This window comes from Megascapheus bottae, chromosome 13 (genome assembly GCF_031878675.1).
Source record: "Megascapheus bottae isolate mThoBot1 chromosome 13, mThoBot2.hap1, whole genome shotgun sequence".
Taxonomy (NCBI): domain Eukaryota; kingdom Metazoa; phylum Chordata; class Mammalia; order Rodentia; family Geomyidae; genus Megascapheus; species Megascapheus bottae.
This window is the reverse complement of record NC_143521.1, coordinates 36,216,732-36,240,960: the sequence shown is the minus strand read 5'-3', so window position 1 is coordinate 36,240,960 and position 24,229 is coordinate 36,216,732. Positions and strand designations below refer to the sequence as shown.

Here is a 24,229-nt window from a genome sequence, read left to right as displayed (position 1 = left end):
TTCATAAAATATTTTTTTTCGAAAACATGTGTGGTAATGAATTCCTTTTTGTTTTGGCAGTACTGAGGATTAAAGCCAGGGCCTTACTCTTACATTAAAAACAAAACCAAACCCCCACTTACAAACTCAAAGGCCTAGAGAGGGAGTGGAACTCCTCCACTGCCGGTAGCAGTCAGAAAAACTATGGGCTCAAACCAGCTTAGCTTTCCACTGGGAAGGGTCACAGACTTAACAAATACCTTTCCTAGCATTTGACTTTGAACTAAAGTTTTAAGATATGACTTTACCTGAAGCAGTGCAATAAAGAGAAAAAATGAATTAGCAGCTCTTCTGAACTGAGAGTAGAGAAATCTTGGAAGGAATGTGATTATGTTGTACTTCGCAGTGCTAGAAAACAGAAATAAAAAGTACCATAAAACTTAATTACTCAGAAACTAGCACCCACACTTAGAAACTTCTGTTAGCTACTATATAAAAGAAAAAATAGATGATGAATCTTTGCGCACTGTATCAAATTGGAGACTATTGCAAGGGATCATTAACTTACATGTACAAGTGTTAGAAAATGGCAAAATAAAGGCTAGCAATAAATCCCTCTGGTTTTCTTGTCTATATGATTTGTAGGCAAAAGGTTACCAGCATATTAATAGATAACATGTTAAAAGAAAAGCAAAATGCCAGCAATCTAACAGACCAGACCCTGTCTTCCTGGGTAACTCCAAGTGAGCGGAACTTCCTAGGGTTCAGCTTGAACTGTCTTTGAGGCTACTTGAGGACTGCAGGAAGGATTGCACACTAAGCACAGTCAGAAATGGCTACTTCGGTAGTGCAAACACACAGCTCTTCCCCTCAATTGTCAAACAGAAGAAAGATTAAAGGATACAACATTTCATAACTCATATTTTCCAAACTGGAGATATTCAAGAATTCCAAGTTATTAATTTCACATGGCACTCCTCAATCTAGACTTTCCACCACTGGAGAAATGATAAAGTTCCTGTCCACCTCAGTGACTAGTGCTTATAAAGGTATGTTTTATATTGTTGTGAGGAAACAAAAAGCGCACAATACATCTCACAGCCTTCTAGTCCTAAATTTCACAACTACCAAGAACAAATACTTAAAGAATATTCAGTCAGAAAAGAAAAATTTTAAAAAGCAAGACCCTCTCAGTATAGATTAGCAAAGATGTTTTTCTAAAATGGTAAAACTTGTTTATCAAAACCAACACGCTGCTCTGTGAACAGCTTTAGAAAAATGCATTTACCCATGAATAGCTTTAGTTATTTGGTCTCTTTACATAGGACCGGTAGAATTTGAATGCACTTTCCTTATTAATATTCTTTACTGGACAAATGTCACTGCATACTAACTACTGAACTGGAATCTCCTCATAAGCATTTTGGTTCTGCTAGTCCAGCTGTGGGTGGATGGTGTTCCCGTGGCATTCTCTGGCAGTTCCTACCTGACATGGTTATTGCAGAACTTTGTCAGCTGAGGCTGGTTGATAAATATAGTCCTGACTTCCTCCTGATCGGCCAACGAGGTCTTCTCTGAAACATCATCCGTCTTCTCATAACCTTAAAAAGAGACAGTCCTCTTATTTGATGAGAAATGTTTCATTCCATTACCCACAACAGACATTCATTACATTTCTATTCTACAACGTAAAATCTGATTAAAAAAGAACACATGCTGTCCTTTAGTCTTCTTGTTCATCTTCTAACAAAGAAAGTAATAAAGTCCTTATAACTAATATTTAAATTAGGTTTAAACTGTTGCACCGAATAATTTCATAAAAACTGGCTCATGGCTGGGAGTTTGGCCTAGTGATAAGAGTGCTTGCCTAGCATGCACGAAGACCTGGGTTCGATTCCTCAGTACCACAAACGTAGAAAAAAGCCAGAAGTGGTGCTGTGGTTCAAGTGGTAGAGCTCTAGCCTTGAGAAAAAAAACCTAAGGACAATGCTCAGGCCCTGAGTTCAAGCCCCAGGACTGGCAAAACAAAACAGAGAAAAACAAAAAAAACCCTGGCTCATTTAAGAAATAACATCTCTTATACATAATCTCTACATCTCTACATTTATAGCACAATAATCTCTTAATAGTTAATAGATGATAAATTTAAAAATAATTTTAACTAATAAAAAGCTCAGAAGTGAGTAACTTTAGACTGATTTACATAAGAATGTAGCTAAAACTAATATGAAATATGCTGAAAAATGTAAGTATATACATCTAAGAGTCTTCTGTTTTTCTTTCTGAATGAAAACTTCAGAAAAGAAAAAAATAATAATGGTTAAATAAGCAGCTATAGCCACAATCTAACTTACTGTGATGGTCTAATAATCCTGCCAATTAGAACCTACCTTTCTAAAGGAATATTACATTCCTTAAGATCATTTCAAGACATTTCATTGGAATAATGCAATAGATTCAATGCAATCATGGGAATAATGAAATAGATTCAATTGAGTACTTTGCTGCAATATTCATGACGCTTTTTTAAATGACCTATAAGTACCTCAAGAAACGATAATGAACTAAAAGCAGTTTAAATTGCTTATTGTACTTTCTAGTGAAAATTAAATGAGAGCAGACTAAGTCAATTCCTTACTCTTTTGCTAAAGAATCCATTCTTCTTGTCTTTTCCTCTTCAACAACTCCCATAAGAGCTGCTGACATGTGGTCTCTTCTCTAGTGTCATAATGTTAGTCAGGGAAACTCTTCTAGTTTCCACAGCCCTCTGGACTTTTCCTCCAGCAAAAGACTTACCAGGTTTTCTTGCTGCCTGCTTTTGAGTCAGTCTCCCCCTACTAGAAAAGGAATTCCCTGGGCCTGTGAACCATGTGTTGTTCATCTTCATAACACCATTCAGCAGACACAAAGAGTTCAACAAATGTCTGCCCAAGAAATATATGCTAAATGATAGTGTTAGTTGGCCGTTATTTTGAGGGCAGGCAAAACCACTGATAAAGACACTAGACAGACAAGAGCTGGTAAGAGATGGGACAAGAAAAGATGCCTGTGGGATATAGATATTACTGGAAGCCTGAGAGTCACGGAGCCGGTCTATGAAGTTGAAGAACAGAGCACAAGGGCCAGGGGGATGAAAAGCACTAATGCTGATTGATGTTTACCCTGTTGAAGCACAATGATGGGGAAGAAGTGTGGAGCCCATTGTATTAACAGCGAACCACTGAGAGCTTTTCAAGGTGAGAGCCATATTTCACTCACAGCACCTGGGAGGTAACATCCTTCAAATGAGATCCCGCCACCTCCATCTTACTGTGTTTAGACACATTCGGTTTGACTTGTAGTCACATGGTTAGTGATGATCTATCACTAAATAGAAGCTTTTGTCCCCTTGTTTTGTGTTCTCAAAATTTCATAAATGGATTATCTGAAGAAACATAGCACTTTAAAAAATTCTTTAGATATTAGATCACTCTCCATGATAACACAAGGCCGCAATGTAGGGTTTGTGACTACTGATTTAGACAAGAGCGCTTCTGATCGGAATTCTACACTGAGTGATGTCCTAGGGTGGCTCAGCCCTCTGACGACCTCAGCTGAGGGGTGAAGGACTAGGGCTCACAAAACATCACTAGCCTGCTGTTACTCTTAGCTGAGTTAGGCCTCAGCAGACAATCCATTCATACTGGGTCTCAAATCATGCCAGAGAGAGCTGGATATCTCATCTCCTCCTCACCTCAATTCATACTAATGAATGTCCACTCTTAGGACAAAGGGAACTTGAATCAATCCTTTCCCTTAAATGAGAAATAGTAATTAAAATAATCTTACTGGCTTATCAAGGTCCCAATCAAGGTCAGATAGAAAGGGACTTATAAAAATGAAAATACTAAGAAGAGGGCAGGCCTAGACTGGGTACCTGTTTCCCAAAAATAGGAATATTAAAGACCTGGATGTTTCCAGACCCAGAATATTTTACCAGCTAAAGCCTCTTTCACATAGGGACTATGGAAAAGCTTGGAAAAGATGGTATGTGAAGCTGAATTTATGGAGAATTCTTGGGACTCTGGTATGTCTTGACCAGATGGATATTATGAGAGGGAGCTAGGTACCAAAAACAGGCAGTGAGAACTTTAGCCAATGTGAGATGACAGGCACCTTTCCTCTGTGCAGGCACTTGTAAAAAAAAAAAAAGCTCTGCAGACAATAGAAAACAAGATAAGGTACCTCTCAGGGACTGCTTTTCTCAGAAAAATTAAGGATCATCTATAGATCAGAGTCTGGGAGAGGAAAGAAATAAATCCAGTGATAGCAGAACCATTAACAGTCTGCTTTCTGCTTCAGCTTTATCATCTATATAATGAAGGGAATAACACTGTACCTCAAACAGTGATTGTGAGGTAGAATGAGGGGAAGGGAAAAGACAGTGTCTGGCAGATTGCCATTATCACTGCCATAAATGCATTTCTGATGCTTCTGCTGCTTTAGATGAGTGATTAGAAAGGGCCCCTCAAGGACCCTGCCTTCCTTCTTTGCAGATACAGTGTAGACTCAATAGAGAGGCGGGAACAAGGTCCTTGGTTTGGATTGACAGGAATGTAAGGACCAGTAATAATAAATAGGTGAACCTGAAGCAAAAAGAAGCAGGGCCAGACTGGGAGGGAGAGCAAGCAACTTGATATTCTTTAGGCCACAGGAATGAGCAGGAAGATCATTTTAGATTATCATTTGCCTGATAATGTAGGCAAAAGATGTTTAGGGCTATGCAAGATCGTGGCAACAGACAAGCAAGGAAGTGATATGCACAGAGGACATTTCAGGAGAGGGCAGGTGTAGATGACCTTCACTGTCAAGCCCTGCTGACTGGTTGAGAGAGGGTCTCACTAACTTTTGGCCTGGGCTGTGAATGAACTGTGATTCTCCCAGTCAGTTTGGGATTACAGATGTAAGCCAATGTTCTTGGCTTCTCATGATCATTTCATCACTGTATTGCGCCACATACTCCTAAACTAGAGTGGTAGGCCAGAGACCTAGATTCTAGTGGTTCTACATGTCAGGTAGCCACCTTTTCAACACACCAAATAAAGCGATCAGTGACAGCGAAAGGCAGGGAAAACAGGTGTATTATGTGGTGCTGGCATACCGCAGAAGAGACAAAATGAACACTTTAGTCAATCTTCTGGTCACAAATATGAGCTTTAAGTTTAAATAGAGAAAAACGTGGGGCAGGAATGCATAATTATTCTGAAGTCCCGGTTTTAGTATAGCCTGGATGAAGACTGGAGTTGTTCTGAAGGTGTCATTACTATCTTCAAGGAGGGAACTATGTGAGCAGGATAAAGAAAGTTAATGTTGCCTGGCAGGTGGTCTGTCTGGACAGGGCTCTGTCATTCCTTTCCTTGGGGGACATTTCCTCTGTTCCCTGTTGCTATTGACCAGTCCTGTCCTTCTGGAGTTCCAGGTGATCATAAAATGACTACAGTGCAGAAAGGCTCAAAGAAAAGAATATTGATACAATGTGGAGAAAGAATGTCAAGTTTTCTCCTGCTTTTAGTCAATTCATGGACCTAAGTAAGGAGTCAGAACTCTTCAACAAAATGAAAAGCTCTTCTGGGCAACAGTGGTTGGCTCACATCTATAATCCTAGCTGACATTTGAGGATCACAGTCTAAAGCCAGCCTGGACAGGGAAGTCCAGAGACTCAACTCCAATTAACCACCAAAAAATGCTGAAGCAGGGCTGTGGTTCAAGTGGCAGAGTTCTAGCTAGAACACTAGGCATATGAATGTCATCCGAACTTTAGTTTTCTCACCCATAAATACCATTAATGTGAGGATGACATTATGGTAATTGTCACTCAAACTATTCCTATCATCCTATCCTCTCCAGAAAGGATAAAATTAATCTTGCTTTCAAAATATTTGATATAGGAAAAAAATCAAAATTCTTAAAATCAGGCATTTGAGATCATTTTTAAGTAAAGCAATGGACCAGTGTGAATCAACACAGAAAATTAACGATGTTTCCTTAAAATTTTGTAAATAATATTCAATAAGTACATGTTTGTCTCCCCAAATCATCATCAGTGTAGTTATGCAACAGAAATGCAGGGGTGGATAGGTAGGAGGCAGAAGAGAACATGACACTAAATCATTCTGTTGCCTGGTAATATGCTTATAGAACCATTAAGTTTTTGTAGACTCAACTTTTTTTTTTTACAATTGTAAGTAAAGATGCAATTGGAATTAGAATATCTGTTATATTATCTCCTCAACATATTGAGCAGAGTCAAATTATCTTTTATTTAATGGTTTCCAGTATTAGGCATTAAAGAGTCCATGGTATTTTTGCTCAGGTTTCTTGGACTAAATTGAGGTCATGAAATAAACAGTTATGCATGCAAGAGTCAGGATCAAATGAAATAATTTTATCTGGAGGACTAGGAACATATAAATAGAAGCATCTTTTTTTTTTTTATCAGCCATGGTGCTTGAACTCTGGTCTGGGTGCTGTCCCTAAACTCTTCAGCTCAAGGCTAGCACTCTACTACTTGAGCTACAGCACCACTTCTCGTTTTCTGGTGGCTAATTGGAGATAAGAGTCTCACAGACTTCTATGGCTGAGCTGGCTTTGAATGGAGAGCCTCAGATCTCAGGCTCCTGAGTAGCTAGGATTATAGGCTTGGCTTTACAAGCATCCTTTGATGGTATCTTAAGATATATATATATCTTATATATCATATATATATATATGTACACATACTTAGTTAGCAATGCAGAGGAAGTCACTGCAGCCACAGAGGAGATTGGCAACTCCATATTCTGCATAGCCAAAGCAGAATAGTCATCTCAAGTATTCGACTGTGTGCCTAACAGTCGCTTGTCAGAAACAGAGAGCACAAAATGAAGTGCCAAGACCTTAGGACAAGGAACTGGAAGCTTTGAAACTTGAGGCTTACACACTGCACTTTCAAACTTGGCACTAAAGAAATGAGGCACCATTAAAAAGTATGGAAGTTAAACTATACCTCAGATACATCACAATGGAGAATAAGAGGTATTTCAGAGGAACATGACTTGGACTAGGCATCACCTATTAGGTAATATTGTTCTAACACAGAGAAGTGCAATGCATAATATTACAGGAAAGTCTTTCATATGCACTGTGAGTTTACAATCTTTCCTCTATTCTGCCACCTACTAATATATTTTCCTATCGAGATCTGTCAGTTACCATATATGGTGAATAGTATTTTTCTTTAAGTGCCTTTGTAGAAACTGATCTAAAAATAAACAAGTGTGAAAACACATCAATGGCATTTCTTGTCTAAAACAGGAAAGAAATAATGGCTTAACACTTTCCTGCAGTCACGCTAAATTGCAGCAAGCCCCAGAAGTAGTACAAATTCTAAGTGGAAGATAGTCACAAAAGTATTCCAGACATTCAGAAGAAAGGCTAATCTTAAGCAGTATGCCATGGAAACCTATGGTATGCCTACTGCTCAGCCTCAATCAAACATAGTAAGCCCTTGATCTCTTGGCAAGCAGTCTTGGATATTAACCTAGAAAAATAATTGTCTTTGGCATGCTGAGTTACTTGGAAATAGCAATAAAATATTTACTAACGCTAAATCATGCTTAACTGGAAAAGCAAGAAATATAATGGGGGGGGGAATATGATGGCATATCCTTAGAAACACCCCATCGATCACTTGGTCTGATAGAAGAATGAAATTCTGTGATCCTAGTAGTTTTCGCATTGCAGCAGCAGAGTGCACAAGCAGTGAGGGGCATCACTTACCAAACACCTACCACACTTTTGCCAGAAGTCTCAAACAGCTGAAAACATTGGTAACTTGCCTAGGCATCAGGTTTTCTCTGAGAAGGTCCAGAGGAGACGAGAACCTGCTCTTATAGAACGAATTCCAACTGATGCACAACATGGTAAAGTAGTAAGGATACACTTATAAAATATAACTCTATCCAAGAGCTTTGAGAGCCAGTGAGAATGGCAGGCCAGACAGACATGCATCCCAGACTTCTGGAAGACACAGTTCAAATGATCACCAAGACCAAAAAAAAAAAAGGCAGAAGCCCAGATGGCCACGGGAAACAATATGCTCTCTGTGAAAGGCCGTGACCAGGGGCGAGAGGGCATTCAGAGGCCACTGCTGCCCCTCCAGAAAGTCCTTGAAAAAGATGTTTTGAAAGCCATGGGTAAGACAGGAAACAGGCTCACATGTTTACAGCAAATAATAGTAGGTGAACAGATCGCTGAGAATGGAGCAAAGGTATTTAATTTTTTTTCCTCTTTTCACCGGAATGCAAGGAATTGATGAGATGTGCTAGCTGTGGTAACAGATGAACGAATGTTAACAAATAACAAAAAACAAAACTGGGCACCAGTAGCTACTCAGGAGGCTGAAATCTGAGGATTCTGGTTCAAAGCTAGCCCCGGCACAAAAGACTGTGAGACTCTTTATCTCCAATTAACCACCAGAAAACTAGAAGTGGCACTATGGCTCAAAGCGGTAAAACACTAGCACTGAGCTGAAGAGTTTAGGGACAGCACCCAGGCCCAGAGTTCAAGCCCCATGGCACTTGACCGTGGACCTTAAGAACTATGAGCACAAATACACATTTTTATTTATAAGCTTCCCCACCTTCAACTATCCCTTATGGCAATGGCAATGGACTAATGCAGATGTCAATGGTATCAAGTAAAGAATGCAGCAGACGGGGGAGGGAAATGGGTACCAAGACATGTGAAAGGGTATCAATGTATGTGAATTAATGCACCTTCTATCTGGCAAATATCATGTAACCCTTTTACTAATTACAATAAAAAAAAGAATGCAGCAGACATATGTGTGTGTGTATATATATATATATATATCTTACATATTAAAATTCAGGTACACAGTGAAAAATCCTGAAGATCCCAAGCCATAAGCCTTAGCTTTGATTCACAAGGGTCTCTGGGATACAGTTGGTGAGAACTTTGAAGCCAGACTCCTGAGTTTCTATGACAGGATTAGGATATGATCTGACATGATAAACAAATGTGCAGATGCCATGAAAGACTCAGCATTCAGGATTTTGAAAAGTTGAATAAACTGTGTGAAGGTCCTTTATTTAGGCCTGAGTTACTGAGCAAGTAAGGAGAAATTTAATATAACAAAGCATGCAGAAAATAAATGTGTTGCTTTCTTAGCAGTAAAGAACCTGCTAAGAATTAGAGCTAACTAAGAATGAAATGAGCTGTCTGTGTTATGAGGTGTGATCCCTTCACTCTGAGGATTTCAAGAAGGAAAGTGATAATCAGTCGCTAGAAGTCTGTATCAGGTGCTGTGTTGCAAGCAGTGCCTTCTAAGTTCCTTTCGGCCTCTAGGATTTCATGATTTTAATCATTCAAAAGGCAGTGGTGTGCAGGGTGTGATGTTCTTACTTGGCTTTTGTTTTCATTCAAGGCGGATGCTTTACCACTTGAACCACAGCTCCCACTACTTCTGTGCTATTCAAATGGAGATAGGAGTCTGAGAGACATTTTTGCCCATGATCCTCAGATCCTCATGGCCTGCTGAGAAACTAACACTACAAGTATGAGCTTTGATGGCTAGTTTCAAAAAGAGTTAGATTGTTTTAAGATTATCTGTAAGTAGTTACATAGAGGGGTTTAAATTTGATGTGTCAGTTTGTGAATACAAAATACCTTGATCAATGTCACCTCTTTCCTCATTCTCCCTCATCCCTCCCAACCAAAAAAGATTTTTAAATAGTCATCAGAGAACCACTCATAATTTGGCAATGGAAGTGGCAAGTTTTTTCATTTCATGCACAGAAAAACATCACTAAGTGAGGTGCTATAAAAGCTTGCAGCCAAGAATCAACACATTCACACGAATACATGAGTGAGCTATACTTCTAACTGAGCTAGCCCTTGAAAGCTCCCAGAAAAAAAATATTAACAAACTACCATGAAAACTAGTAGTTATTTCTACAACCTTCTTTTTTAGACCTACTGATGCATTTTATAACAGATGAACAGGCAGACACATGATTGGTTCTAATGAACTAATCCTCATTTTTAAGGAAAACAGCAGAAATACCCAAATTCACATCAATGGGCTGCCATGCTATTGTCAGAGTGAGTCAGAGGAGTTTGACTGGCACCTACTTCTATTTCCATTGTGACCTTGTGTGAAAGAGAATAAAAAGTACCTTTATTTCTTAACAACCTCAATAATCCCACCAACAGCTGACAAATAACTAAAGCCTACCTGCCTATTATGACTTTGGTAAAGACACCAGCACAGCTCACATAGTATAACAAATTGCACGTCCACTGGAGCAATAGCCTTTGCCCAATAGACCCAACCCAGCTTAAAGGAAGTGTGGCACAACACTGACTCATTTATGACAAGCAGTACTGCAGCCAAGAAGGTGGAGTGTCCAACAGGTCTACTGAACAGGGTTTTAGGAAATAGAAAAGTCAGCATGACTTGTGCAAGAGTTCTATCATACTCTTTGTGACCCTGAGAAAGGGAGTAGCTCTGGGATGGCTTTTCTGTCACAAGTCCATTTTAATCTTGTCATGTGGGCAAGATTAAAGAACCTACCAAGACTGGTTAGACAAGACAGGGCAGGCTGGAAGATCTAAGAGTCATGTGCACACAAGCAAGTAAGGAATGGACAAGCATCCTCTATATTTATCTGGATGTGACTAGGGAAAAAAAGGACAGTAAGTGCTACTAACTAGATGAAATTAAAATTTGTGAATGACAACTGGTGGGCTGAAAAACTCCGAAGACGCAGCCCAGTGCTCAGTGACATTAAAGCCAGGACACCTACACAAGTGTAAGGTTGCCACAGACAACCCAGATCACAGGTAGAATAAAAGATGGAGATAGATGGAACAAAGACTTTGAGAACTTTCAAGTGCCATAACAATAGAAGTTACCTAGAGCCTAATGCAATAATTGTACTTCCAGATGGTCCCTCCACCAATTAGATCAGTCTCCTGGATTTGCTGGCACATCCATGGTAATTGTCTAGCAATGTACCATGGGCCTCTGTTTGGGAGACTAAGGAAACTCAGATTTCAAAATCACTCCAGCATTTCCAAACTTCAGCTTCCAAAACCTGAACAGCGTGATCATATCTCAATTACTCAGGAAATGAAGATCCAATAGCATTTCTTTAAATCTTATTTTGTAGTAAATACTTTCATTTGCCATCTTCACCCTGTGGTTCAAAGCATCTTAATGGCCAAAATAATAAAGTGAAAACATGAAATATCATTGATCAACTCTGATGACAGAGCCAAAGAGTCCTGGGGAGAGAATTCTCTGGACCAAATAATTCTGTGCAAATCTTATAGCCTAACATCAACAGCATGAAAACAACAGCAACCAAAAAGACACTGATTAAGTGATATTTTCTGGTAGTCTAAAGAATATTCAGAGAAAAGATGGGGGACGGAGAGGATGGAAATTTTGAAATGTAGATTAATGCAGTAAAGAAATGTCTAAAATCAGCATGGTGGCTCATGCCTGTAATCCTAGCTACTCAGGAAGCTGAGATCTGAAGATCCCAGTTCAAAGCCAGCCAGGCACTAAAGACAGACTTCTACCTCCACCTACTAGAAAACAGGAAGTGGTGTTGTGGCTCAAGGGGAAGGGCAGTATCTGTGAGATGAAGAGCTCAGGGACAGTGCCTAGGCCCAGAGTTCAAGCCCCACAACCCACAAAAAAAATGTCTAAAATCATATGCATGCTGTTAAATGAGGACTTCCTTTATAAGATATGAGCAGGGTTTCAGTCCTTTATTAGTGTGTGTTCTTTCCCTCCCACGCTTCCTTCCATTCTCTCCTTTCCCCCAATTTTTTTTATGTAGCTCATAGTGGCCTCAAAAATGTCTAATTTTCCTGCCTCAGCCTCTTGTGTATACCATCATATCTGGCCATCTCAGTGTTTTTCTTTTAAATATAATTTTTATTGTTATCATTAAAGTGTTGTACAGAGGGGTTACCATTTCATCTTAGTGTTTTCTGTCTCAGTAAATAGGGTCCCAAACTTTAGCCATTCTTCTTTGACTCCCATTTTTATTGTTATTGCGCTGGTACTAGGGCTTTGGCTCAGGGCCCTGTGGTCTCACTTGGCTTTTTCACTCAAGGCTGGCACTCTACCACTTGAGCAACACCTCCACTTCCAGACAACTTCCTCTTTAACTCTCCCCATTATCTCCATCAATAAATCTCTCTGGCCCTCCTTCAGATTTTCCTGAGTGACTACTTCTCACCACCAGAGGCACATACCATTTTCTTTGTTTCAACTCCCTTATTCCCAAAATGATTACAGAATCTCTAGTATGGGACTCAGTAGTCCATGTGTTTCAGGTTCCTCAGGAGATCCCAGCACATGCCAGGCTTTCCCTTTGCCTATCCAACAGGCAAATATGTCACTGATAGGCCAGTACATAGCTCTGGGTATCTCCTTTAACTTTCTCTCAAGTTAGTTTCTTATAAGGAATTAGCTTAAGTGCTAAGGAGAGAGAGGGCAATCCTGTATAAGCGATGGCCTCAAGTGTCACGTTACATTCTGCTTTTTAGGTAGCTTCCATGTCCAGTATTCTGAAACCAGATTAGCCAAAAACCCAGGAGGCATAAACAGTGAAGAGTGATTCAATTAACTTGCTTCACTAGAAAAACAAAACAAAATCTGAAAGGACAATTGCAGTTAAACATATAGAAAGGTATCTGACACCTTATAAAGAAAATGATGGAACTTCAGACTAAAGATCTTCAGGCTTAGTAAAAATAAATATGTAAGGGAACTTCACAAACAACAAAGATAAATTCCACTGGGACAATCACTTAAAAAGATTAGGGGAAATTCAACTAGGCATCTGGGGAAATTAAGATGGTTTTCTTTTCTTTTTTAATTTTTTTTTACTAATTATATTTACTTACAAGTTAACAAAAAGCCAACTTCCTTCTGTTGAACTTTGAAGAAAAGATAACTAATCCCCTGGGATTGAACTGATCCAATAATGTACAACTTTCTCTCCTTACTAGGTCAAACTTCAGTTTTCCAAAAGAAGAAATGTACAAGTCATCTTACTGTCTCACAAAGAAAAGTCTAGAATGCAGAAACAAATGAAGATGGATAAGAATTATTTTTATAAAATGTTACATGAAGTTTGGGCACAATGCATTCCACATAAAGGCATTGTGATGTTCATTTTCCTCTCACAGCATCGAGCAATATTTACCACCAGCCATGGGTCATCACCTATATCCTGAAGCCAGAATCTACCTAACTCCCATCCATGTGACCACAGAGAAGCCAAACTCATCAAATTAAGAGCCTCACCCATTTTAAAGTCTTGAAATGTGGCTTCACCTTAGTAACCAAAGTGATTTGGGACTTGTGGTAAGTTCTTACACTTTCCACAATAGCCTTTTGCAGAGTATTTCATATCATGGAAGGATAAATCAGCAACTGCAGAAACACTGAAGAAAATATAAAAGATGTTTACCAAATTGTAAGGTATTTTTTCCTCATACATACAAAAGACTTAATCAGTGGTCTACAAAATACAAGATGAATAAAACTACTAATCACAACAACATTCCAGAATGAGCAGGCTAATGAAAACCAAGTACAGACCCTATAGAAAAGCTCATATTGAGCACAATTCGCATTAAAGATGTCAGGCAGCCATCTTCAAATCATTTCCAAAATGCTGACCTCAAACAGAAAATAAACCATGTTAGGAAAATTGACTAAGTCTATCTGAGAACATTTATCATAACTGCTCTGGCATAGATACGAGATTGAACCAAATACATGCTTGATATGTGGAGTAGGACAACAACTTTAGATGAAAGACCCATTTTATATGTTTGGTCAGAGAAAGGACCAAATGGCCTGGGATAGAAAAATAAATAAAAAGTAGAGCAAGATAGTCTAGAAATCAACCAGAAAGGATCTAGTGGTCAGTCACTGGGATGACAATACAGCAGGCAAGAGATCCAGGACATGTAATGAGGATAAATGTGCTCAGCAGCAAAGAGCTCCTACATGGAGCAACAAGTTAGTCTGGATGATCTTCTTAACAGCCACAAAGGAGAAAGTGTGAGTTAATGCTCTTCAGAAACAGTCGCCATCCTGGATTCAGTATTAGAAGTTCTCACAGGCACAGGACCCAGGACTCTATGCCAGGGTCGAGAACCAGTAGGGAACCTGAGTAAGGCAGGATTTTGTCTTGACAGACACTGTGGGTTAAGTGAGCAGTGGCAGGGGGATCATGCCATGTCTTTAGAGTGCTAAGACATAGCTCTTTGCATGTCCCCAACACCAAAGATTTTCAGGACTTGGACAGTACTATATGGGGTAAGGCTGGGTAAGTAGGGAAATATCTTGCAGAAGTTGGAAGGAAAGTTTTTTCTAACACCAAAGTGGCTTATTCATGGGATAAATTACCAGATAGGTTGTAAGCCACTATCAGAAGCTTGACCATTCCAGACTGATGTCAGAACAAAACACTTCCCTAATTCAATACTATGTACTACTATTCATTTGCTTCACTCACAGAAGCCAATCCTATACTCTTTCTAAACAGACCTGGCCCACAAACATTGTTTCCTGAGTCAGAACTAGGCTGCTCAGTAACAGTCTCAGCCTCAACTGTCACCTGATTAACTTAATGCTATTAAGTACAGCTTCAGATGGATTGAGATCAGTAATGTCCTTCAGAGAAATCTCACACAATATAATGAACACAGGCTGAATTTAAAACCAACACCTCCATTTGTATTTGGTTATTTGAAATTTGATAGGGAAGGGGGGAAAACCAAGACGGGTGGGGGTGTGGGGGGGAGGGTAATGGGTACCAAGACATGTGAAAGGGTATCAATGTATGTGAATTAATGCACCTTCTATCTGGCAAATATCATGTAACCCTTTTACTAATTACAATAAAAAAAATAAACTCTTTAAAACTGTAAAAAAAAAAAAACCCAACACCTCCGTTTGCCAAGTCAATTAGAGGCATAAATAATCCATGAAGCTCAGTTGTGAAGTCCATTTAGACCACAAAAGTGATGGTGATACAGTACATAAAAAAATCCCCAAAGTTCCATTTCTCACTTATGTTTACATTTGAATGAAAATGAATATGACAGGAAGATTTTTCTTTTGCTTATTAAAAAAAAGATTTTCAAGAAAAAGAATAGAAACAGAATAAGCCTCAAAAGAAGAATTCATGTACTCTCTTTAAAGCCCTAAATTGTCATGTGGGCTATGTCAAAAATCTGTGTTCTCTAGGCACTAATGTCATGTGTGAGGTTTTATAAGGACACACGTGGCTGCCTTCTGTTGTAAACAAAGCTAAAAAGCTTTGGTTGCTACTTGAGAGAAGTCTATCCATGCATATATTTTCAAGAGCTTACTTGGGATTTCCATTGTAGAATTTTATAGACTTAAAGCATTCTACCAGTTGGTACCATGTTAGCACACGCTGTGCTAAGACTACAGCCACAGATCACTTGCTGCAGGTGCTCTGTAAATATAGCATTCTCACCAAACTCACCAAACTTAGCACGAATAATGAATGGGAATTACTGCATTGTCAAGTGGAATGGAATACTTCGGATATTACATGCTTGTCATGCATTAGTATTTTTCAGATAGTCGAAGTTAAACATATTAAAATCATATTACAACTCAATTTGATATATAGAATATTTGATTTATATTAAGTAGAAGGATTATTGCATTCATGTTAACCTACTCCCCTTTCCATTTTTTTAAAATGTGGCCACAGGCTTATTTTAACTAGCATACATCTAGCATTTGTGGGTCCCATTTTATTTCTCTTAGGGCTGATCCATGAAACAAATGCCAGTTTGACACAAGTAGATTTCGCAGGACCATTAGTGAAATGCTAGCGGGTCAAACATGACTTTATTCCAAATAAAGTCATTTATATAGAGGCCACTACATGAAAGTTTGCAGGACACTGAAATCAGAGCTCACAACATTTCAGTGATAAAAATGAACAATTATTGCTGACATATCAACAAATATTTAGAGTAATAAGAGGAACAAACTGAAAAGGTTTAGAAATACTTTGTGACGGAGTTTAATATTTTATCAAGATGAATGTTAACTGAAAAGCTAGTTGAAATGGTCAGCAAGAACTCAGACTAATAGTTGGCTTCAAATTCAATAGCTTCACCTTACATATTAACAGTCAGAAGTAAGAAGAAAATGCTCCAAGGATCCTTCTCACAGTGTTTTCATACTGTACAAATGATCTAGGAACAAGTGAGTATGTTGATAAGGTGTATTTGAAGAAAACATTGCTAATACATGAAAGAAAATTAAAACAGAGAGAGAAATGAAGCATAAATAACTTAACAATCAGAAATATGTTCATTCTCAAGTATAAAGTGAATGTAATACCAGTAAGTGTTCCAACACATCTTTGACTTGCATTCATAAATTCAAATGGAAAAATAAATGTGAGAAAAGTGTGAAAATTTAGAAAACACAGCAGTGAGGACAGAATTTTTTTAATTCAGTTACAATAAAGAAATAGGTATTAAAGATCCAAAGAGACATACCGAATAGAGAAAAATAGAAAGAGATGGAGTAGGAGAGACTTCAGAAAAAACTTCAAGTATCTATGTAAAATAATTAGGTCAAATTAGTATGTGAAAAATGAATAATTAAATACTTGAGTATTACAAAAGTAGATAATAAATTTAAACTATTATGTTAGAGAAAAAACTTTAAAAGTCGTATTTCATGAAAATAAACTTGTATACATACAGAAATACAATGAACTTATCTGACAAACTACTATCAAATCTTCAACACAAGAATTCATGTATCATAAGCTGGGTGCTGGTGGTTCACATCTATAATTCTAGCTACTTGGGAGGCTGAGATTTGAGGATCATGGTTCAAAGTCAGCCTAGGCAGGAAAGTCAATTAACCAGAAAAAATGGAAGAAGTGCTGTGGTAGAGTGCTGGCTCAGGGACAGAGTACAGGTCCTGAGTTTATGCACATACACATGCACACACATACATGGACAAATTCCTTTCTGAAGCTCACTATGCAGATGATAAGACCACTGAAATTTGGGTTCTGGTACAGAATGAAATATGAAAGTGAAAGCTATTGGCTTCACAACTCTTAACTTTCCCATTGTTATCATGTAGGCATATGCTTCAATTTTCATTGCTTTTGAAATGATAGAATAAGGGGGAAATGAATTTTGCACTGTAGATTGGAAAATAGAAATTAGTCCTAATGTACTTCAGCATCATCCAGGTGAAATGACATTTAGAGATTTCTCAAACATTGGTGAGAAAAGGGACCACTATCCTCATTTCCATTCAGTTATAAACCGTGGGCCCTCATTCCCCACTCTTTGTACCACCCTCACTTAGCTGGAACAGGTGCACAATACCTGCTTGTCAAATCAAAGTCCTTAATTATCTTTGGTCTGGGCAACTGAAATCGCCTCATTTTTTTTCCTTTGACAAGAAATTACTTTCCTTGCTCCTTTTGTTACATTTTAAGTAAGTGAAACATAGTATTCTATATATTTCTAAATATTTTTAAGTTGGCATTTGGTTAGCTCTAATAACTTGTAGTTAACAAGTTTCAAATCATGAATATTGTTGCATTCCATCATACAAATATTCAGCAGAGAAAATACAAACCATGGCAGGCTTTTTTAAAGTGGATTTTAGTTTTGAAAATGTTAATACTATTTTTTTTTAATGAGCTTTAAGCTGGGTGCTGTGGCTCACACCTGTAATCCTAGCTACTCAGGAGGCTGAGATGGCGGTTCAAAGCCGGCCTGGGCATTAAAATCTGTGAGACTCATCTCCAATTAACGATGAGAAAACGCGAAGTGGTGCTGTGGCTCCAGAGGTAGGGTGGTAGCATTGAGCTGAAGAGCTCTGGGATAATGCCTAGGCCCAGAGTTTAAGCCCCATGATCTACCAAAACAGAGAGAGAGAGAGAGAGAGAGAGAGAGAGAGAGAGAGAGAGAGAGAGAGAGAGAGAGAGAGAGAGAGAGAGAGAGAGAGAGAGAGAGAGAGAGAGAGAGAGAGACAGAGACAGAGAGAGAGAGAGAGAGAGAGAGAGAGAGAGAGAGAGACAGAGAGAGAGAGAGGAGGGAGGAGGGAGGGAGGGAGGAGGGGAGGAGAGAGAGGGGGAGATGAGAGAGAGAGAGAGAGAGAGAGAGAGAGAGAGAGAGAGAGAGAGAGAGAGAGGGAGGGAGGGAGGGAGGGAGGGAGGGAGGGAGGGAGGGAGGGAGAGAGAGAAGGAGGGAGGGAGGGAGGGAGGGAGGGAGGAGGGAGGGAGGGAGAGAGAGAGAGAGAGAGAGAGAGAGAGAGAGAGAGAGAGAGAGAGAGAGACCTTTAAAATAATTCTCATTTTATTCCAGCAAGAGCTTTTGGAAATATGAACACCTGGATATGACTGGGCCTGTTATTTACCCACTAATTGTTTCCCTCCATTCTTTAGTATACACATTAAGTAATATGCTCAGCTGGAAAACTCCATTTCCCAGCTTCTCTCCCGGAGAGGAGTCTATCCTGCTTTGCGTGGCACTTTCAGAAAAAACCCTTTGTTTCGTTTTCATCCTTTCATTTTTCCTGTTTTCAAATCTGCTAGATAACTGGCCTTTATCAACCATGTTATAACTTTATGGCTCATCCACTCAGGATAGTAAAAGCACAAGGCAATGACAGGCCATCATCCCTGATGACTTTGTATAGCAGGTGTAGCTGACGGTTAATACTAGTGTCTAAGTGGGAAAAACAATTCTGTATAATTATTTTTCAGTCCCTCTTTCTGTATTATAAACACTGTATTCCAAATCCCACTTGATTTAACTTGGAGTATGAAAAAACAGACTAAAAAACACCCAGTCTTCTGGGGTTGTTCTGTCTTGGTAGTAGTGGGTTTGAACACAGGGCCTTTTGATTGCTAGGTGGGCACTCTACCACATGATCCGTGCCCAAACTGGAGCATTGTTTTACCTTCACTGGATCTCAAGTAAATTTATATATAAGGGTTTTGACTATTATCCCTGACTTTAAGATTCCTTTTAGGGCCGGGAGTTTGGCCTAGTGGTTAAAGTGCTTGCCTAGCATGCACGAAGACCCGGGTTCGATTCCTTGGTGCCACATACATAGAAAAAAGCCGGGAGTGGTGCTGAGGTTCAAGTGGTAGAGCTCTAGCCTTGAGAAAGTCTAAGGACAGTGCTCAGGCCCTGAGCTCAAGCCCAGGACTGGCAAAAAAAAAAAAAAAAAAGATTCCTTTTAGATTTCTCTCATACCTGAGACAACTTCTTTTATTTCCTGTCTTTTTGTGTCCTTGCTCCTTTCCTTTCCTTCCCTCCCCCACCTACCTTTCCTTTCCTTTCCTTTCCTTTCCTTTCCTTTCCTTTCCTTTCCTTTCCTTTCCTTTCCTTTCCCTTCCTTCCTTCCTTCCTTCTGCTGGTTTTCAGGGCCTAGGTCCTATCTCTAAGCATTTTTTGCTGAAGGCTTCTGCTCTATCACTTGGGCCATGGCTCCACTTCTGGGTTTATGGTGGTTAACTGGAGATAAGAGTCTCAGACTTTCCTACTAGGACTGGCTTTGAACTGGTCCTCAGATCTCAGATGTTAGCCCCTGGAGTAGCTGAGAAGTACAAGCATGAGCCAGTGACCATGACAATTTCTAAGTACTTATGATATATGTTCAATTGGATGTCCAATTATTTCACAATTAAAATTATCATCTCTTATTGTATTAACCCTCCTCAATTTCCTTACCTGTAATAGCATACTTTCTCAGCCAGGTCTGCTTGACTATAAAGGAGAGGCCCTCAAAATGTGCCTCATCAGCACCAAGATTCTGGGACTCATGTCTGCCCATTTTCACTCTGTCCTTTAGTCTTACCCAGCTATGGTGCCTGTTCTTCAACACCATTCAACACACTTCCTGAATTAATCTGAGTTCTTTTCAGCAATGACTTTTTTATGTCTCCAAACCCAGCCCTGCCACTTCTGATGTATTGATGTAAAACTCAAACAAGAAATTACATGAACTCTAGTTCAAATATTCAACTCTATCCAAATGATTCATCTTGAGATCCAAAAATGCTCTATAATCTAGCAGTCTTTACCTGCCCTAATGGATTTTCTTTGCCTTCTGGGTTTCCTCCTTGTTTCTAGCCAACTTCTTTAAGAACTCTGATGTAAACCAGGTTCATAGCCACTATTTTTCCATGCAAACACCCTCCCAAACTACTGAAATAGATGAGAATATCCTTTAGCGTCTGTTATCACCAGACCAGCATCATCCAACATTATCGGTCAGCCAGTAAGAAATGATCTACTCCAGCCTTGCCCCAAGACTCCTAATGAGCTTCTGTACTAACAAGGTCTTCAGGTAATTCCTACAGACCTTAAAGTTTGAAGAATCACTGCAAGAGGACTCACCAAATCATACCCAATTATGAGGACACTAAAGTTCTAGTCTCCCACAGAATCTCTGTCATCCACAACAAGCACAATGTTTAATTAACAATTTCATTTCTTAATTTCATATAAGTTCTTTCTCTCCAACTTGGTGGTAAATAATTTTACAACCAAGACAGTCATACATCTAACCAATCTAGATGTAAGGAACTAACACTCATTCAAGTCACTTCAAGAAGAAAAAAAAAGATTAATTTAAGGCTTTTTAAGGCTTTCTTTGGAACAGAAGTCAGAAGATCCAGGTCTGACCGCTACTCTTTGCAGTCAGCATCTGTTTCTGTCCATCGCTTTTATTCACTTGGATATCTTTCTACTCAGTTTCTGCTTGTTTACATCAGCAGTCTTTGCATGACCTATTGAAGCCATTCATTCTCGATATACTACCAGCCCATTCACCTCTGCCCTTTTTTTTGTTGTTTCCATTTTCATCCTGTCTCTAATCTTAATATTTCCCAAGAGAGATATAGTCGCATAGAGAATCATTTGCCTGCCTGCCTGCCTGCCTGCCTGCCTTCCTTCCTTCCTTCCTTCCTTCTTTCCTTTCTTTTGCCAAACCACAAGACTACATATGTATGAGTCTCCTATGGACTGTACCTTGGATCAGGAACCCATTCTGATCCAATCAGCTGAAGCCTAGGAGACTGCAGTTCAAAATAAGGCCTTCAAAGAAGCAGGCACTGTCAAAGGAGAATATTCCTTAGGAAAGAACACGTGGGATGCTTAGGCAATGAGCCACATCACCAGCCCACAGAGTTATTACTTATTTTGTTTTCATCATAGCCTCAAGCATAATGCTGGGCACATCATAAACAGAAATCAAGCCATATAGGAAGGAAGGGTCATTTACCACGCACAAACAACACCTTACTGGATGTACAGGCCACACAGAGATTAAGTAAAAAGCGATCCTGGTTTTCCCCGGAGCTCTTACTCTAAACAGGTCACCTGACCTTGGGTGAGTTACTGGACCATCAAAAACCACAGCTTCTTAACTATCAGATGTTGCTCTGCCAGTTTCACCAACTTCCAAGAGTCACTTGAGATCACATGAGGTAACCTTTGTAAAAGTGCTTTGAAAAAATACATTCAGTCTAAAACAAGACTGCAGCCTTCTAATACTTCAAATCCTCTCATAAATACACACGAATTGCTTCTAGATACTTTTCTCTTGTCCCTAATCCCCACAACATATGATCCATTAATCACTATTTCTTGAAAACACTAAGTAACAGCATTCTATTACAGTAGCATTTTCTACATCACCAGGTATTGATTTTCATTGCTCCCCTGGCTCAAATGGTGATGATGAAAATTCATTCATTTCACTCAGAATGTAAGGAAAAAAAGTCTTATTTTACTGTGCAAAATATTTTAATGTTGTCTTTTCAACTGTATATGCAAAACTGCTGCAACGTCCTATATAATTTTTTATTTTTTAAAAAATATTTTGCAATATGTGTTAAATTCCAACATAGGTCAGTTTGACTCTTGTGTATAGCCCTCTCCCAAAAAAGTCTAATATTTTTACATTGCAATTAGAAAATCCTAGATGTCAGAAATCAGAGACCCGGTTTTGGCACGAGGATAATACAGAGGAAAAGACAGGCCTGTCTTAACACAGTCATTATCTTATTCTCCTAACTTCTCTGTATTTTTTTTTAAAAAAAATTTTTTAAATCACTTTGGTACCTGACTTTCCATTTAAGGGTGGGGTGGGGTGAGATGGCGGAGTGAGAATCACTGATGACAGCAGGCTACTTTATCAAAAACATGTTATCCTACCCTTTGCACTGTTCAAGGCCAAGATTTATGCGACTGCAAAACCAAACCACAAAACAGAGCTGTCTAAGATCTTGGCTTTGGCCATCAGCAAAGGTCAAGAGATATGCCTTGACACCAGACAGGATGCCCAGAGCTCCCGGGCCAGGATGGAACGCTCAGCCCTCCCAGAGCTCCCTTCTCTTTACACCTCGGGGCATCTGTTGCTCAATGCCTACAAGTGCAGTCCGTCATTCAACAGCTGCCCCTGGGTGTGGAGCAGGGAACGCAGCTCGAGGGAGCTCAGCTGGGCAAAGGGTAGGTTCCGGGCGAAGGGAAGCGCGAACCGAAACCGGCGCTGGGCCGGGAAAGGCAGCCCCAGCTCAGGCTCCAGGCGCCCGTGCATTCCAGGGTCCGGCCCTCCGGGAAAGGCGAACCCGCTTCTCCCAGGGCAGGGGATTGCGGGGGGGGGGGGGTAGGGGGGTAGGGGGGCGAAGGGAAGGCTGCGAAAAGGCGAGGCGCGCGGGAGGTGGGTGGGCGGTGTTCCGTGAGGCTGGGGAAGCTGAGTGGAAAACGGGTGGGCAGGGAGAGGGGAGCAGAGGGATGGAGGGAGGGAGATCGGGGGTGTGGATCTGCGCGGTCACGCCGCAGCGTCGGGCTAAGCCTTGGGGCGCCCTCCCAGGACACCCATCCGGGGGTTCTCCGCAGAGTTGCAGGGACGGCAGTGCAGGGGAAGAGGGGGTGCTGGAGACCCGGTAGTCTCCGGGCTGCCAGGAAGGGGGGCGGGGTGAGGGGCGAGGCGCCCCTTCCCGGAGCGGCACGCGCTCGCCCCCCCCCCCGCCCCGCCGCTGGGTCCGCGTCGACCCCCGCCCCGCGCGCGCCCCCCGGCCCCGCGCCCCGCGGGCGGCCCCTCACCCTCCGCGCGGGAGCGGATCTCCGACACGGTCCTCCGCATGGTGGGCATCGCCGCCGCGGCCGCTGGGGGGCTCCCGGCGGGGACCCTGCACCTGTCACGCCGCCGCCGCCTCCGCCCCGCCGCCGCCGCCGCCGCCGCGCGGGGCTGGGGGACCCGGCTGCTCCGCGCACCGAGGGCTCAGCCGCCGCCCTGGCCCCGCTCGCCGCCCACCCGGGGGAAGCCCGGGCACCCGAGCGGGAGGAACAGGAGGAGAAGAAGGAGGTGGTGGTGGAAGAGGCGGCCGGGGCGAAGGTGGCGACGACCGCAGCGCCCGCCGGGCCAGCTTCTTCCCGCAGCCTCCGAGGGGGCGGCCCGGAGGGGCGGGGCCGAGCGCGGGCGCGGGGGCGGGGGCTGCGGGGCGCGCGCTCACTCGCTCCCGGGGCCGCGAGGGGCGTGGCCTCGGCGAGAGGGGCGGGGAGAGGCCGCGGGCCGGCTGCTAGCCCCGCCCCATTCCGGACTGTACCAATCATCAGGGAGGGCCGGGGGGGGGAACATCGCTTCCAGTTTCCTGGGCCCGCTCTCCGCCCCTCGGGGAAGGCTCATCTTCTCCTCGACCCTGCCTCCTACGACCCTGCGCGTGTTGAGCAAAAGGAACGAGGTGCCCCGGCTGTGGTATGCTCCCGTCTCCCCTTGTAGCCCCCCCCCCCGGCCTCTGCAATGGAGACGCCTGCCTTCTGTAAAGGGGTGTTGGGTCTGAGTAGGAAGGTGGCGGTGGTGGGATCTGGAAGGCTTAGGGTTAGGTCCTGGCTGGAGTGAGGGTAAGGGATGGCAGCTTCACCTGCGGCCTGCAAACATTTTAGTCTTTGAACCCCCGGTTTGGCTCAGATCCCGAGCAGGCACTTGTCCCCCTGGCTTCACCTAACAGCAACAGGCGGGGAGGTGAAGTGTCCTGGGCTGATGCCCTTCCAGGGTACTTACTTGCTCTCTGGGCCTGTCTGCCCGCCCGCCCGTCCACCTGCCTGCCTGTCTGCCTGAGTGGGGCGGGTGCAC

General features: G+C 41.5%; 1 protein-coding gene across 4 annotated transcripts in view; it reads right to left on the bottom strand.

The window, feature by feature from the left end:
• The window catches only part of Atp8a1 (ATPase phospholipid transporting 8A1), a 209,185-nt gene extending 185,889 nt beyond the window's left edge, over positions 1–23,296 (bottom strand). For 3 of the 4 annotated variants that reach the window (XM_090343656.1, XM_090343655.1, XM_090343657.1), the window contains exons 1-3: positions 23,200–23,280; positions 1,466–1,580; positions 288–387 (exon numbers count right to left, since the gene is read on the bottom strand). In XM_090343656.1, the coding sequence (XP_090199782.1) occupies positions 288–387; positions 1,466–1,580; positions 23,200–23,248 (264 nt within the window). In that variant the 5' untranslated portion in view covers positions 23,249–23,280. Of the gene's footprint in view, positions 1–287; positions 388–1,465; positions 1,581–23,199 lie in introns of all 4 variants that reach the window. The other variant, XM_090343659.1, reaches the window with a different exon arrangement.
• Positions 23,297–24,229: the final 933 nt, after the last annotated feature.